Source organism: Grampus griseus, assembly GCF_964374135.1.
Source record: "Grampus griseus genome assembly, chromosome: 1".
Classification (NCBI taxonomy): Eukaryota; Metazoa; Chordata; class Mammalia; order Artiodactyla; family Delphinidae; genus Grampus; species Grampus griseus.
The window spans coordinates 108,782,206-108,799,536 of record NC_139017.1 but is presented as its reverse complement, the minus strand read 5'-3'; the positions used below and the strand labels follow the sequence as shown (position 1 = coordinate 108,799,536).

Genomic DNA, 17,331 nt, shown 5'->3' with positions numbered 1-17,331 from the left:
AAAAGAAAGAAGAAAATCCAAACTTCTCACAATGGTCTATAAATCCTTCCATATCTGGTCCTCACTATCAGTGAAACCTCATCTCAATCCGGGCTCCTGAGTTCCCTAGTCACCCCTCATACTTATGTTCCAGCCATACAGGCCTGGGTGGTCCTCACTAGCTCATTCTTGCCTCAGGACTTTTGCACTCAATGTTACTTTTGCCTAAACTTCCTACTAGAACTCCACACAGCTGGCTCCTTCCTTCTTATGGTTTAGGCCTCAGCTCAAATGTTGCCTGCTTTGAGAGGAGTTCCCTCATAATGCTATAAACACTTTGGTCCAAGTTACTGTTTAGCTCATACATGGCCTATTTTATATCCACAGCAACTAGAATTATCAGGGTTTCCTTGTTTATTTTCTAACTATCTCCCCCAACTAGAATGTGAGTTCTCTATGAGAACATAGAGATTGTCTGTTTTATCACTGTATCGCCAGCACCTAAAATGATAGGTAATCAATAAATATTGAATTATGAGTGAAAAAATACACAATCTCCACTCTTACCTTTCTGCCGTCTAGGAAATGTTAATAAGAGAGCATGGAGTTGTAGAAAGAACACTGATCTTGGAGTCAAACAGCCCTAGATTTTAATTCTAAAGAGCTGTGCCACATACTTTGAGCCATATACTTTATCCTGAGATTGTTTCTCGTCTGTTAAAAAAAAGTAACAATAAAACTCTCCTTGCAGAGTTGTTATTAGGATTAAAAACAAGATCACACATGTGGAAATACCAATCACTGTATTTGGCATCCGGTAAGATTGTGGTTTCCAAACACTGTTGCCCGTTGGAATCACCTAGAAATTTTTACCCACTTCTGATGACTGGCTTCCACAGCCTGGCATCCAGATCTTTAAAAGCTCTCCAGGTGGGCTTCCCTGGTGGCGCAGTGGTTGAGAGTCTGCCTGCTGATGCAGGGGACACGGATTCATGCCCCGGTCTGGGAAGATCCCACATGCTGCGGAGCGGCTGGGCCCGTGAGCCATGGCCGCTGAGCCTGCGTGTCCGGAGCCCGTGCTCCGCAACAGGAGAGGCCACAGCAGTGAGAGGCCCGCGTACAGCAAAAAAAAAAGAAAGAAATGCTCTCCAGGTGATTCTGAAATAGGCAGCAGTCTGGGAACCACCACAGTGAAGGACAACTGTCTGATAATTAAATACAGTGGCAAGGTCAGAGTAAGGCCTTTAGGAGCAGCACTCAAGTTACCCACATATTGTTTGTGCTTAAATTTAGCTCTTCTTTCAGAAAGCCCTCAAAAGATTACATTTAACAACAAAGATCGATTCCCTGCTTGGTTAGCTATTTTTTTTCCCTCCAAAATCAACAACGTACTTATTTATGCAGTGATACAAGATAAGGACAGAGCGTGAAACTGCCTGCTCCCTTTCACGCTGCTTAGGTAAAAGGACAGTAGCCACAAGACTTAACTTCTACTTTATACTGTACACAAAATTACTTTGTAATGGATCATAGAGCTAATTATGAAATGAAAACAACTAAGTTTCCAGAGGAAAACATAGGGGATTATCATCACAGCACTAGGATAGGCAAAGATTTTTTAAACAGGAGACAAAAAACACTAACCACAAAAGTACTAATCATTAAACTAAGTTAAATTTTAGAAAATGTTTATCAAGGGACTTCCCTGGTAGTCCAGTGGTTAAGACTCCACACCTCCAGTGCTTCCACTGCAGGGGGCACAGGTTCTATCCCTGGTCAGGGAAGTAAGATCCCACATGCCGAGCGGTATGGCCGAAAAAAAAAGTATCAAAACAAACCAAAAACCTCCCAAACAAAATTAAAAAATTCGAAACAACAAAAAAAATTGAAAGCAAAAAACCTGCCATTATCCTGGTAAGTTCCAAATTTGCCAGTGTTTGCCCTTGCACTAGGAATGACATGCTGACCAAAGATGGAATTAGCTCTTGAAAAAGTGACCATGAAAAGACATGCATGAAATGTAAATGCATATTGCTAAGTGAAAGAAGCCAGTCTGAAAAAGCTACATATTGTATGATTCCAACCATTCAATATATGACATTCTGGAAAAGACAGAGCAATAGAGAGAATAAACAGATCAGTGGTTGCCAGGGCTGGATGGGAAGGGGTGGGGCGGGGAGGAAGAGGAAGGGATGAATAAGTGGAACACAGGGGATTTTTGGGGAAGTGAAACTATTCTGTGTGATAATATAATGGTGGATGCATGTCACTATGCATTTGTCAAAACTTATAGAACTGTATAACACAAAGAATGACTCCTAATGTAAACTATTAACTTTAGTTAATAATAATGTATCAAGACTGGTTCATCAATTCTAATAAATGCACTAATGTGAGATGTTAATATAGGAAACAGGGGGTATATGGGAACTCTGTACTTTGTGCTCAAGTTTTCTGTAAACCTAGAACTGCTCTAAAAAATAAAGTCTCAATTTTTTAAAAAGCAATTTAAAAAAGTGAGCTCGAAGGTGTTGTTTTTATATTAAGTGATAATTTTCACTGCTGCATTAATCAACCCAATAACCAATTGCACTATGTCATGTCACAGTATCATTCAAATGTATACATTTTTGGCAACAGCTGGTTTTCAGTGTTTAAATGAAAAATAAATTGATTTCATAGGATTCAGAAAACCAAAAGCCTAAGTTTGTTAAAACCTTAATTTTATTGTCTACGTAGTTAGTCAACAGTCTGAAAGAAAACTATAAATGTAGGTGCTGCACCATATCTAAATTATGATCTTTGATTCCAAATAAATCCTATTTAAATTTTTAAAAAAGTAACTGCATATCAAATTTTATTTTAATTAATGAAATGAAAGCTTGCTTCTGCTTTTGAAAAAGGTTTAAGTATTACACCACTATTTTTTTTTTTAATTGCCACTATTTTGTTATGCTACCCTGGAAGTGAAACATGTTTCTCCATAATCGTTAGAAAATGTTTATACTACAAAAATCACCCAGTCTTTAAAATTTTTTAAAAGTCAATATGCCAGTCTTCTTCACAATTGATAATTTCATCAGTCCATCCAGAAGTGCAACTCCATCTTACAACCTGAATTAATGTTTCCTATTAAAATTGGTGCATATAAAAAAAGTTTTAGGTATTTATTTCCTATTGAAAAATCTGAAACTTCCAAAACACAGCACTACAACTTAAAAACATTTATTCTTAATAGCATATTTCCATCTCTGCTTTTTGCAAGTAGTGGAAATATATATGAGACAGATATCTAGAAATAGATATAGTTTAATGAAAATAATGAAAGAAGATTTATAAATTTGTAAAATTAGTCAAACTTTGTCATAGAACAAAAAGACATATCTAGCTAATGGCCCGCTTGTTCCAAATAGTACTAAAAACAGAATTGTCACATATACACACACAAAAACCATTTTGTTCTAATTATTTCAACTGTACAGTGGTCCTCATTAAAAGGGAACAAAAAGTACAGAAAAAGTATTTTTAAAATCTCATTAAATTATATGTAATAACTGAAGTTTATGTCAAGATTTTTCTTTAGGAATGAAAATGATAAAGCAAAGAATGTGAAAATCTTAAGAAAGTAGTATTAATTAGTAAGATTAATAAGAAATGTATTTTGGCAAATTGGCACCGTAGGTGGCTCAAACTCCATTAGATATTTCTCTGAATCAGAAGGGGACTTTCTAAGTACCTGTAAGCCCAATTGAGTGGGAAAAAGATTCTTTTCTGTAGCTGGCAGTTTTCCCAGCAGTGATTGGCTTTATTATGAATAGGAACAGCTTAATTCTGAAAATGTACTGTTGAATGGTTGGAAAGGACTATTAGACTGTGAAACTTACTAGCACAAATGCACAGAGAAGAAACATTGTTCCCAGCCTAAGACTCTATTCTCAAACAGAGAAATGTTCTCTATTAAAATTAGTCTTAAAACATAAAAAAAAGTGAAAACACTAAATTACCTCAAAAATGAAGAGAAAATACTGAAGAGTACATGATCAACAAGAGTTACTTTAGCTATCTACAAGTATACTTCTTTTATTCTAAAAAATTCTATTTACAAAGTATGTTTACGTTGCATTATAAGACATGTATCAAATGTTAATAAGTCATTATAGCAATTTTATAAGATGATTCATATCCTTTCAAATATTTTTTGTCACCATTAAAAAAATTAAAATGCAGTAAACTGTCATTGCCGCAAAAGAGCACGTGATCTTAAGGGAAGAAACATCTCACTAGAGTTTCCACAAGTTCCTTCTTCTTCTAACTGCAGCTCTGGTGGCAAAGGAGGAGCCCCAGGGTCCCCAGGTCTAGGAAGCGTAGTTGAAGAGAAGGTGGGGTTTTCAGTTCTGCCTACTTCTAGAACAGGCAAATTCAGAGAAGAATCAGTAGAAAAAAAGGGGGCTGTGCTGGATTCTCCTTCTGGATGGTATATGACGGTGGATGCTCTCAGTTTTTCAGAGAAATTACTGTCATCTGAATTTGATCTAGAGAGGTTGTTTGTGGCTCCATCTGGAAAAGGCTCACAGCTGCTACATTTCAGTCCTACAATAAAATTATTCAGATGTAAATGAAAAGTAACTAGAAAACTGAGTCCACACCCATCTTCGAACTTTTTAAAGATTACACAAATTTAAATAGCAGTTTATAAATTGTCATAATCCATTTCACATTTTATCTGCTTTTCCTGACAATCATGAAGCATACTATTATTTACATTTTCTAGATACAGGAATAATCTCAAGGAAGCTAAATGACATGCTACAATTCACATTCAATCTGTGTATTTATACTTAACCATTGAAGGACCTAGAAAAAATAAAGTAGCCCCTGAAATTATTCATAAAATAAGAAATAGCTTTCACAACTAAAAAATATTCTTTAGCACTCCAGCACACACACACAAAAAAAATTTACCCCAATTTTAAACTGGGTATATGCTAAAATTCTATGAGTTAATTACTTCCAATTCTTTTTTTATTTATTTTTTATTAAAAAAATTTTTTTACATCTTTATTGGAGTATAATTGGTTTACAATCGTGTGTTAGTTTCTGCTTTATAACAAAGTGAATCAGTTATACATATGTTCCCATATCTCTTCCCTCTTGTGTCTCCCTCCCTCCCACCCTCCCTATCCCACCCCTCTAGGTGGTCACAAAGCACCAAGCTGATCTCCCTGTGCTATGCAGCTGCTTCCCACTAGCTAGCTATTTTACGTTTGGTAGTGTATATATGTCCATGCCTCTCTCTCGCTTTGTCACAGCTTACCCTTCCCACTCCCCATATCCTCAAGTCCATTCTCTAGTAGGTCTGTGTCTTTATTCCTGTCTTACCCCTAGGTTCTTCATGACATTTTTTTTTTCTTAAATTGCATATATATGTGTTAGCACACGTTATTTTTCTTTCTCTTTCTGACTTACTTCACTGTATGACAGACTCTAGTTCCATCCACCTCATTACAAATAGCTCAATTTCATTTCTTTTTATGGCTGAGTAATATTCCATTGTATATATGTGCCACATCTTTATCCATTCATCTGATGATGGACACTTAGGTTGTTTCCATCTCTAGGCTATTGTAAATAGAGCTGCAATGAACATTTTGGTACATGACTCTTTTTGAATTATGGTTTTCTCAGGGTATATGCCTAGTAGTGGGATTGCTGGGTCATATGGTAGCTCTATTTGTAGTTTTTTAAGGCACCTCCATACTGGCACCTCCTCCATAGGCACCTCCTCCATAGTGGCTGTACCAATTCACATTCCCACCAGCAGTGCAAGAGGGTTCCCTTTTCTCCACACCCTCTCCAGCATTTATTGTTTCTAGATTTTTTGATGATGGCCATTCTGACTGGTGTGAGGTGATATCTCATTGTACTTTTGATTTGCATTTCTCTAATGATTAATGATGTTGAGCATTCTTTCATGTGTTTGTTGGCAAACTGTATATCTTCTTCGGAGAAATGTCTATTTAGGTCTTCTGCCCATTTTTGGATTGGGTTGTTTGTTTTTTTGTTATTGAGCTGCATGAGCTGCTTATAAATTTTGGAGATTAATCCTTTGTCAGTTGCTTCATTTGCAAATATTTTCTCCCATTCTGAGGGTTGTCTTTTGGTCTTGTTTATGGTTTCCTTTGCTGTGCAAAAGATTTGAAGTTTCATTAGGTCCCATTTGTTTATTTTTGTTTTTATTTCCATTTCTCTTACTTCCAATTCTTGAATCATGGGGTGTTACAAGTGGAAGGGATTCTACAGGTCATCCGGGATAGCCTCTCACTATTAGAGACGAGAAGACAGAGGCCTGGAACAGTGAAGTCATGCCCAACATTCCAGGACTACTTCATGCAAGGGGGACGGCTAGAACCCAGGTCTCCTCTTCACATTAAATAGAGAATGTCCTGGTTCTCAACCTAACAGTTTACGTAAATGACAGAGGTTGTTCTGAACAAAGAATTCTATATATCCAAAGGGTATAGCCAACAATTAGCCTCAGTGTGGAAAGAATAAACACAAACACAATTTATCTCTCTTTTAGGCTCAGCAAATATTCAACCCAATGGTCTACAGGCACAGAACTTCCTGAGTTGACAGATTTTATGTAAAACCTTCAGAGTCTGTAAAGTACATTTGTACGTCAATTTTTTCCACTAGTTTTTCAACTTCACAATACAGTCAGCATTTCTGTCCCATGAAAGAGAAACTATTTTCTTAAATATGGCTCAAGGGGAAACTTCATCTGTGTTCCAACATGGATTTATAGACTGAGTTCCTTAAGGGAAAAGCCCTAAATTACTAATTTATGTTTCCCTTGCCTAGAACAGCTGGAATAGAGCTGTATCGCATGCACATTTATCTTAAGTGCTCTGTAGAGAGAGACAGAGAAAGATGGGGGTTTGGAGGGAGAGGGGGATTTAAATCGTGCAAACAATTCTACACAGCATTCCAATTTAGTGAGTGTGTGCTCTGGGGTGAGGGTGAGACGAAGAGGTAAATCTGCTACTCCCTTAATCAATCTCAGTTTTATGCCTCTCTCATTTTGCAACACTGAGTGTAATTCTAGTGTTTAAAGTTATATATAACTTATACACGATGATTCTTACCAACATAAGCCAACTACTTCATCATGTAATCTACTGGTGGGAGAAAAACTATCAGAGTTTATCAAAGGTAAAATACTTTACCTATACACTGTTCTTTATGCGTGATATGCATTTTCAGGGGTTACTTTTTTTTTTTTTTTTGCGGTACGCGGGCCTCTCACTGTTGTGGCCTCTCCCGTTGTGGAGCACAGGCTCCGGACGCGCAGGCTCAGCGGCCATGGCTCACGGGCCCAGCCGCTCCGCGGCATGTGGGATCTTCCCGGACCAGGGCACGAACCCATGTCCCCTGCATCGGCAGGCGGACTCTCAACCACTGCGCCACCAGGGAAGCCCCAGGGGTTACTTTTGAACAGATTAATCTTGCATTCTGATGACTTTAGAAACAAACTCCTGTGTATACTGGGATTCCATTGTAGTTGTTTTCTATAAATGTGTTGTTAAACGAATATAAATACAGAACACTGAGTGATATTTCACTTTTGCAATGTAATGACATCAAATAAGGTAAAAAAAATGCAAATTGAATGTAATTCTAAAGGTTGAACTTTTTGAATAAAAGCAAAATGATCACTTCTAGGTTTTTGTTTTGTTTTGCATTCTACTTATAAAAGCATTGTTACATTTAAATGAACTTTTGGATAACTAAGATATCTTACCTTTCAGATGTTCTAGTTTTATATTTCTAAGTTTTAGCACTTCATCTGTAATCTTCTGTATCAGGAAGTTCTGTGTTTTTTCTCGCCGAATAGATTCAACCAGGGTATCTAGTCCTTTGGGGTTTTCTTGTAAGTAGTCTAACAATTTTCCAGCCCTTTTTCTACTTGATGTTCGACAAGAAATTTCTTCAGTGTCTTCTCTACTGAGTATTTTTTTTGCACGTAGATGATCAAAATGTCTCTCAGCTATGATTTTTTCACACAGGTATACACGCAAATTTTCTAAAGCCTAAAAGATATAAAAAATGCCTCAATGTATCTTTTTTTTTTAACACCTAAGGAAATCACAAAGGTGACTGATCAGTTAGGAATCTGACTGGTGAGAGAAAACATCCTGAAGTCAGGAGGCTCAGCCCTACTAAAGGCATGCTATTAAAATGAAGGTCCGGTTAGACAGAAGTAGGTCCCTGACTAGATATTCCTCACTGCTTCCTCACTGCTCTGATCTCATCTTCATATCTATAAACCAAGACCAAACTGTTGTGAGGAGGGGGCCAGTCTAATCTAGGGGGCTTGGGTCTGTGGAAATAGGGAGGTCTGCTGAGGGCCTTCAGAGGTAAAGTTGAGAGCAGAGGTTACTGTACATTTTAGTTTCCATTTAGCAAGGAATCCAGGATTAGTCAGGACCAGAGAGGATAACTCACAGTTTATAACTTTCTCATGTTATTAATTTTCCATCTTTCTAGAGTGAAACCACACACACACACACACACACAAAGAGAGAGAGAGAGAAAGAAAAAGAAAGAACCTAAAACAAAAGGGACCATACTGGGTCTATCTTTGGAGTCAGTTGGCAAGACTGTAGTCTAACTCAGCCTTGGAAGAAGGAAGGTAGAAAGGTATGGGGGGAAAGAAACCTAAAGGAATAGTGGATATTGGAAAAAATTAAAGAAATAAAAAGAAATCACATACACAGGCCTAGACCTGAGAATTGCCTAATGAGGCTTAATTAGTCAAAAATCAATGTGGGTCCTAATAAATGGTATTAACAATTTGATGTGAGTGGCTGTATTATAGCTCCTCCATTTACTAAATATGCAATCTTGGGTAACTTAACTCCTCTGTGCCTCAGTTTCCTCATCTGAGTGTAATGAGAAATAAATTAACACACGTAAAGCACTTGAGAAAGTGCCTGGTACATAGTAAGTGATGAGTAAATGTTAGTGATGATGACAATGATGACTAACTTGATTCACACTGACAATGATGAACTAAAGACAATGGAAAATCTTCAAAGTATATGAGAGTATATGGTGGCAGAAAAGTAGGTTAGGTGAAGGGTTCCTACAGTTCTCAGTCCACTGAATTCCCACAAGAAACATTTCACATATCTAAATGCCAAATATTCCAAGTGCTGAGCAGTGGATATGCAAAGATGAACAAGACTTGAAACCTGCATGCAAAGGGCACATGGTCTAGTTGAAGAATACATTATCAACTCAAGCTAAAAATTATGAGACAATGGAATATGACCTGGAAAAAAAGATATAGGTCAAGTACTGGGGAAGCAACCAACTCTGCCTCCAGGACCTGGGAAATTTACAGAGACTACACCTGACCTAGAGGCATGAAAGGTAGGCAATGAGGGAAATTACATTTCCCTATAGTCAAAACCTCATCAAAGGTTTATAAATAAGAGGCAATAAGAAAACTTTTACAGAGGGTTGGGGGAAAGCAAAAATTGGGGTCAAAGGAGAGCAATTAGAAGACTGCTGCAATATCTTACATATGATAAGCTGAGTGCACGAATTTAAGCTGTGGGGATGAGGAGAGAAAAATAGATTTAAAAAATGAACTCCTTGGAAAACCTCATTTGTTGTCATTTCTACCATACGTTGATGATTTCTAAATTTTCCTATGTGATCAAGACTTTCTCCACCTAGAGATCCCAATGGTACTTAAAATTCAACATGTCCAAAACCAATTTTGTTATCTTCCCCTATCGTTTTCCTCTGACATTCTCAGCTCACTTGCGAGTACTACCATCCATCCAACCATGCTATAAACCTACAACTCATCCTTGACTTTTCCTCTCTTTCACTCACTTGGCACATTCGATCAGATCACCCACCCACCAAGTCCTGCCAATCTACCCCAATATTTATCTAAGCTGCCCCTTCACTCCATCCCTATTATTAGCATTGTCCTAGTTCGGGTCCCTATATATCTTGCATCGACTATTAACAAGACACCTAGTTGTACTTCTTCCTTCTCTCCCCACCCCGCTCAACTTCTTCCTTCACACATCTATCAGACCTTCTAATTTTTCAAGAAAAAATGGAAATCTGGAGTGTTACATGAATTCTACCAATACTGAAATGTTGTTAGTTAATTTTTAAAAAATTTAAAACACTGTGTTCCACCTCGACTTAAAGGATAAAGTTTCTCAACTATAGCAGAATAGCAGAGAAGTGAAGAGCATGGCTCTGGACTCAGACCAACCTCAGTTCAAATCTTGAATCTGCCACATACTCCTGTGAGAGCTGGGGGAAGTTACTTAACCTCTCTAAGCCTCAGGTCCCTTATTGGTAAAAAAATAATAAATACCTAGCAGGACCTGTAGGAGGACTAAATGGGACAGTGCATATGAAGGCTTGACACAGTAGGTATTCAATAAATCACAGCTACTTGATGATGGCAGGCAGGTGCTTCATAGTATGGAGCCTGCCTACCTCTCCAGCTTACTCTATGTTCTGGAACTTTATGTTCTTCCTAAAACTGCTGTTTTCCACTACATTTCTTTAAGTCATTACCTTTGCCTTGTTTTCTTTTCCCATATCCCTATTCATCTTTTAAAATTCAGGACAGTGGTCATCTCCTTCAGGTAACTTTACTTAAACTCCCCCAAATGAGTACTCCTCTCCTGCCTTTACAGCACCCAGTGTATGCACTTCACTTTTCTATACAACAGGACTCCACTTATATCTCCCAACTCACTCCCAGACATTTTCACTTTGTCCCACTACTCTTCTCAAAGTCACCAAGGGTCTCCTTATCACTAAATCTGATACTTTTCAGTCTTCATCTCACTTCTCAGCAGCGTGAACACAGTTGATCACTCCCTTCCTGAAATACTCTTTTCTTGTCTTATATGAATACCACACTCTCCTGGCTTTCTTCCCATCTCTGCGGCCATAACTTCTTACTTTTTAAAACTTTTCTATGGTCTCCCTTTCCCTTCTAGCTCTCAAGTTCCCCAGGTAAACTCACTTAATCCCACACTTTGATTTCTAGCTCAGATCTCTCTTTTGATCTTCGAACTGATAGGTCTAATTGCTGATTTGACATTTCCACTTACTAATCTGATTCCACTCTCTTCCTTAACTCCCACATTCAAACCATCACCAAGTCCTATCATTACTGTTTAAAATATGCATCTGGAATTCTCCTGTTCCATCCATCTCCACTGCCTGATCCGAATCACCATCATCTCTCAACTACGTAAATTCCAAGGATCTCCTCACTAGTTTCCCTCTTCTCCCTTTTGCTCGCTCCAGTCCATACATTAGGCAGAGGGATTGTTAAAAATATAATTCTTCAATAGGTCTCTACTACACTTGGGAAAAAAATCCCACTTTACTACCATCTGTAAGACTCTTCATAATCTGGCACTAGCCCACCATCCTAACTTCACCTCTAGGCACTCTCTGCCTTTTTCCAATTTCCCCAAGATCTTGCCTGCCTTAGATCCTTTGAAAATTCTATTCTGCCTAGAATGCTCTTCTCCAGTTCTGTCATAGCCTTCAGGAACCAGTTTAAAAAATGTTAATAACCTTCCCTGACCATCCTATCTCAAGTAGATTTCCCCTCTTATCTTGTTATTGGCTCAACACCTGTTTGTCTCCTTCATAGTACTTACCATAATTTGGAATTATACATTTATTTGTTTTCAACCTTAAGAACCCACATGTTAAAAGCAGGCAAGAACCAGGTACATTCTGTTCAACTCTGTATATCCTGCATTTAGCAGAGTGCTAAGTAGATAATGTTTTGGATGAATGTAAAATTCATTGCACTTATTCTGTGATTTGCAATTGTCATTTTACATGTCCCCCCCACCCCCCAAGAAGTTGAGCTCTTCTCAAACTAAGATTGTGTGTTAGTTTTTAATTTCTGAACTGTTAGAATCAATGGCAGTATCAGTCTCACAGTGTGTAGTCCATATTTATGAAACTGAACTAAATTCAACAAAAGAGAGGTAAACAACTAGATGGAGCACGCAGGGAGGAGTATAGTGAAGAAGTGGGAGCCTGAAAAAAAAAAAAAAAGAAGTGGAAGTTTCCATGTGGATAAGTGGTGGTACAGTCGGTCCTCTGTACCTGCAGGTTCCGCACCCTCGGATTCAACCAACAGTGGATGGAAAATATTTGGAAAAAAAATTCCAGGGGCTCCCCTGGTGGCACAGTGATTAAGAATCCGCCTGCCAAAGCAGGGGACACGGGTTCGAGCCCTGGCCCGGGAAGATCTCACATGCCGCAGATCAACTAAGCCCGTGCGCCACAACTACTGAGCCTGCGCTCTAGAGCCCACGTGTCACAACTACTGAAGCCCGCACGCCTAGAGCCCGTGCTCCGCGACAAGAGAAGCCACCGCGTGTGAAGCCCGCGCACCCCAACGAAGAGTAGCCCCCGCTTGCCGCAACTAGAGAAGCCCGCGCGTAGCAACGAAGACCCAACACAACCAAAAAAAAAAAAAAAAAATTCCTTAAAGTTCCAAAAAGCAAAACTTGAATTTGCTGTGTGGGTCAACTATTTATATAGCATTTACATTGTATTTACAACTATTTACACAGTATTCACATTGTACTAGGTGTTATAAGTAATCTAGAGATAATTCAAAGTATATGGGCAGATGTGTGTAGGTTACATGCAAATACTACGCCATTTTATAAAAGGGACTTGAGCATCCATGAATTTCTTTTTTTTTTTTTTTTTTGCGGTACGCGGGCCTCTCACTGTTGCGGCTTCTCCCGTTGCGGAGCACAGGCTCTGGACGCACAGGCCCAGCGGCCATGGCTCACGGGCCCAGCCGCTCCGTGGCATGTGGGATCCTCCCGGACCGGGACACGAACCCGTGTTCCCTGCATCGGCAGGCGGACTCTCAACCACTGTGCCACCAGGGAAGCCCGCATCCATGAATTTTGGTATCAGCAGCCAATCCCCATGGATTCATCACGACAGAGAATACAGCAGAAACAGCAAGTGGCTTTGGGGGAAGGATGATAAAAAGTTCAATTTTAGACAAAGTGAGGAATCTGAAGGATATAAAAGTGGATTTCCAGTAGATATTTGGAAATAAGCACTTAGAGTTGAGAAAGAAGGAAGTCCAAATATGTGGATTATAATTTTAAAACTCCTAAGGTCATAAACGATTCTGAAAACATCATGAAAAAATTTCTAAGAAGAAAATGTGCACATATTTTTTTTCACAGATGTCCTGAAACGTGTCCAGGATTCCCCAAGGTTATGGATTTCTTATATAGCTGTAAACTGAAATCATGGAGATGGATAATATCAATGAACTGATGGAAAAAAAAAAAGGCCTAGAAGCCACCCTTCACATCTGTGTTTATGTACAGGCTTTATATCCTCCCACTTGTAACCTCTCACTACCTGTTTTATCAACTATAAAATGGGAAAGACAACTATCTGCCTTAGAGGTTGTTGTACAGATTAAATGAGAACATTGTAAATTGTGTGACAGAGTATCTGGAATACAGTAGGCCTAGCTCTTGAAGTTCATGTTTTTACTGGCACAAATCTTGAAAAACACAATACTCATTTATTCTTTATTAGTTATCAATGTCCCAGTCTTAACTCAACTAGAATGTAAAGCAGGGGCCTGTCATTTTTTTATATCTTTCCAGGCCCAAGAACAGTACTTTCCATATAAGTGCTCCACAATTATCTGTTGAAGGAGGAAACTAAGGCACAGTCATAACCAGTCTCCTTTTGCTAATGAGTCATACCAACTGTAACTGAGTACAGTGTAATAAACCTTACAGGTGAGGGTAAAAGGAAGCACACAAACATTTAAAAAGCTGCTGTCCTGTCCAATTCACAAAGATGATTTTGTATAAGTACTGCAGTGTTAAGCCAGAACACAATTCATGTTCATATTGTTTTGAATTTGAATTAATATAAAGTATTTTAATGGTACTCATATAAGTCTCACATGGCAAAACAAGTTAACTACAAGCAAAGGAAAAGAGAAACAAGTCAGACCTCAACAAAGTCATTCTTTACGAATAAATACTAAGATTTGTGCACTTCAGCATCCAAGCAGAAGAGCATAATTTAGCTGCTGAATATCTCCAACGTTTACCTGTAAATTAATTCTCCGCTTCATGTATTCATCCCCCACCCCCTCCGCGCCCCTTCAATTTAAATACGTGGGCGTTTGCTTACTAGGGGAATTCCGGGTTGTGCTTTCAACAGTCCAGCTCCCCCCAACCCCCTTTGCAAGTTTCACGTATTTGATCCACTGCTTGGGATGCTTTATCTGGTCCAGCTTTTGCTCCAGGTTGAGCCAGCAGCCAAGGCAGTCTGGCTCAAGGATGAACTTGAGTCGTCGATCCCTAACAACGCAGCTCCAAAGCGCAGCTGGGGTGAAATCACCAGGGGATGGGTGAGCAGTGGGCAAGAAGCTGACTGTAAAGAAACGCTCCACTGAACAAGATTTCTGAAACCCAAGCCCTGCTTTTAGTGATTTAAAACGTGGATTAACAGGTCAGCGGGGATCAGATCACTTCCACCAAGGTCCCTCGGATGCAGGGCTCGCCGCGGTCCTGCTGTGCCCGGACGTTTCGCTTCTCAGACCGCGGGCTCCTCCTCCGATTCCGACTCGGACTAGGACGCGGGGTTTCCTCGCTGCAGGAATGCAGCCCCCCCCCCCCCCGCTCCGCCCGCCCCCGGCCCTCGGCGGTGCCCGGGCAAGGTTTTGCTACTCACGTCCTTCTTCACTTCAGTCAGGTCCTCCTCGGTGAGGGACGGCGCAGTGGGCTCCATGGTGAAGGCGGGAGATGGCGCTTCTTCCGGGTCCGGGAGCTCGGGCTGCGCCGCCCCGCCCAGGCTGGGGGCTTCGGCCTCCGGATGAAGGGGCAGAGGGGGAGGCGGAGAGGGTCGGGAGGAAGAGGGCTACGCCTTCGAAAACAGATGGACTCGTGGGTCAAACTGTAGCGCTTCCGGCTCTGCCTTTGGGAGCCGAGGGCTCAGCCGACCTAAACTTCCCGACGCGGAGCTCGGGTTCCCGCTCCTTCCCTCTCCAAGAGGCCCAGGCCCAGGCCCCGCCCCTCGGTGAGGCCGGGCCTTCGGGAGAGCCCGCCCCGTCTCTGTGGGAGCCAATCGGAGCCAGCCCATGGGTCAACCTTCTCCCCGCCCCCCGTCCGGAGCCTTTCAGCAGTGGCTCCGCCCACAGCCTCCAGATCATTTGCATGTGGCCGCGGGTTGGCCTCACTGAAAGGAATCGTTTCCCTGGGTGGGGAGCATCGCTGCTCTGCCTGCGGGCCGTCGCCGCCTGCGCAGACAGCTCACAGGCGGAGTCGGGTCTCTGCTTGTCTGTACTTTGGGGTTCCTCCCCTTTTCCCAGACCCTACCCAACGATTTCCTGTTGCTGTGTTTGCCCACTCAAGTTTTAAAATTATTTGGTCTCACACGGACACACGTGCATACACACACAAGACGCATATACAGCCTATCAACAATATTAACGAAATTTCTGAAAGAGAAAAACCGCCTACGATCCCACTACTTTAACACCTAGTTTAACGTCTGCATTTTTGGGGATCACTTTATTATAAACACATTTCCTTATTTATTCATCCGTGTAATGAAGCTATGTCTACCTCATGCCTCTCACAGGGCTGCTGTGAGAATTAAATGACATGATATACGTAAGGTTCTTAGAGGTACTGGGCACACAGTACACACCTTACATTACTAAAACATTTATTGAGTCCTTACTAATATGTTCTAGGCATCTTATTCTGTTACAGTTCTCCCATTTTATCGGGGGAGACTGATGAACAGACCACTATTCTCAGAATGGTATTCTAGCTACTAACAGAGGTGTATACAAAGTAATGTGGGTGAAAAGCTCAAAACAGAGCCCTGGGCTCAAGATGGTTGTTTGGACAACATGCTAAATAAACTAGAAATAAAGTAGATGGTATTTGAAGCTAGAGTGTAGATAAAAATGATAAGAGGACCAAAAACGAACTTGGGAGCCCCAACATTTAAGGGAAGAGAAAGCAAAAGAACCAGAAAAGAACAACGTTGCCAAAGCCACACCAACGTGTTTTTTTATCGCAACGCGGGGGTTCTACTTTTAACATTAACATTACCTCACATGTCTTTTTCCATATTGATACACAGTATTTTTTCTGATTGCTTAACCTTCCATCCTCTTGGTATAACCCAATTTACTTAAATATTTGTTCTTTCATTTCACAAATATTTATTGAATGTCAGCTATGTGCCCGAGACTGTTCTAGGTGCTGGGGAAACAACTGTGAACAAAACAGATAAAAATTCCTTTCCTCCTGGAGTTTAAATTCTAGTATATGTGTGTTTGGAGCAGGGCAGACAGACATTTGAAAAATGTTATGTAAATTATTTATTATGTTAGAAAATAATAAATACTAAGAGAAAATGTAAAACAGGGCAATAGAATCAGGGTGTTTGGATTAGTAAAATTTTAAATAGGGTGGTTAATGAAGACCTCATTGAGAAAGGGAGATTTGAGTTACTACTTGAAGGAATTGAGGGAATGAGCCATATAGACATATGAAGAAAGAATATTAGAGGGAACAGCCAATGAAAAGGATCCAGTGTGACTGGGAAGGGGATGAGTTCCTTGTGTGCCACTGTAACAGTTTGCTTTGACTTTGCTCTGAGTCATATGGGCATACTCTGAGTCAGACGGGAAGCCACTGGAGGGTTCTGAACAGGGGAGTGACATGATCTGGTTTATGATTTGAAAAAGGAGCACTTTCACTGTTGCCTTGAGGGGCAGAAAGATGGAAGAGGGGAGACCACTTAGGGTCTAGCACCATCATCCAGGCCCCGGGAGGTGTTGGCTTAGAGCCGGGTTGGAAGCAGTTAGGGTGGTGAGAACATTTTGAAGAGAAGTAGGGAAGTGATTTCATTTCCTTTTCAAAGAATCACTCTGGCTGCGGAGTAGAGAATAGATTGTAGATGTAAGGGTGGAAGCAGAGAGATCAGCTGGAAGCTACCAGAGTGATCCTGGCAAAGATGAGGGTGATGTGACCAGGCTGGGAGCAGTGGAGAGCACTTCCCCATGGTGGCCTTAAGTTATTCCCAATTTTTCATTATTATAACAAATTTGTCCGTGAATTTTTCATCTCCATATTCCCCAGGCCTTTTTTCTGTTGAATTATCATTTCTTTTGCATAAGTTCTCAGGAGAAGGAGTACAGAGCCCAGTGAAAGGAATATTCTCTGTCTTTTCAGGTATATTTCCACAGGTTCTCTC

At 40.3% G+C, this 17,331-nt stretch overlaps 1 protein-coding gene across 1 annotated transcript; it reads right to left on the bottom strand.

Annotated features, from left to right (window-relative positions):
- Nucleotides 1–4,039: 4,039 nt before the first annotated feature.
- Nucleotides 4,040–15,102, bottom strand: BCL10 (BCL10 immune signaling adaptor). Its single transcript, XM_082674062.1, has 3 exons — nucleotides 14,791–15,102; nucleotides 7,781–8,069; nucleotides 4,040–4,569 (listed from the first exon to the last, which is right to left on the bottom strand). Exons 1-3 carry the CDS (start codon nucleotides 14,845–14,847, stop codon nucleotides 4,214–4,216), a joined length of 702 nt encoding a protein of 233 aa, XP_082530188.1. The 5' UTR covers nucleotides 14,848–15,102; the 3' UTR covers nucleotides 4,040–4,213.
- Between the last annotated feature and the right edge of the window lie 2,229 nt (nucleotides 15,103–17,331).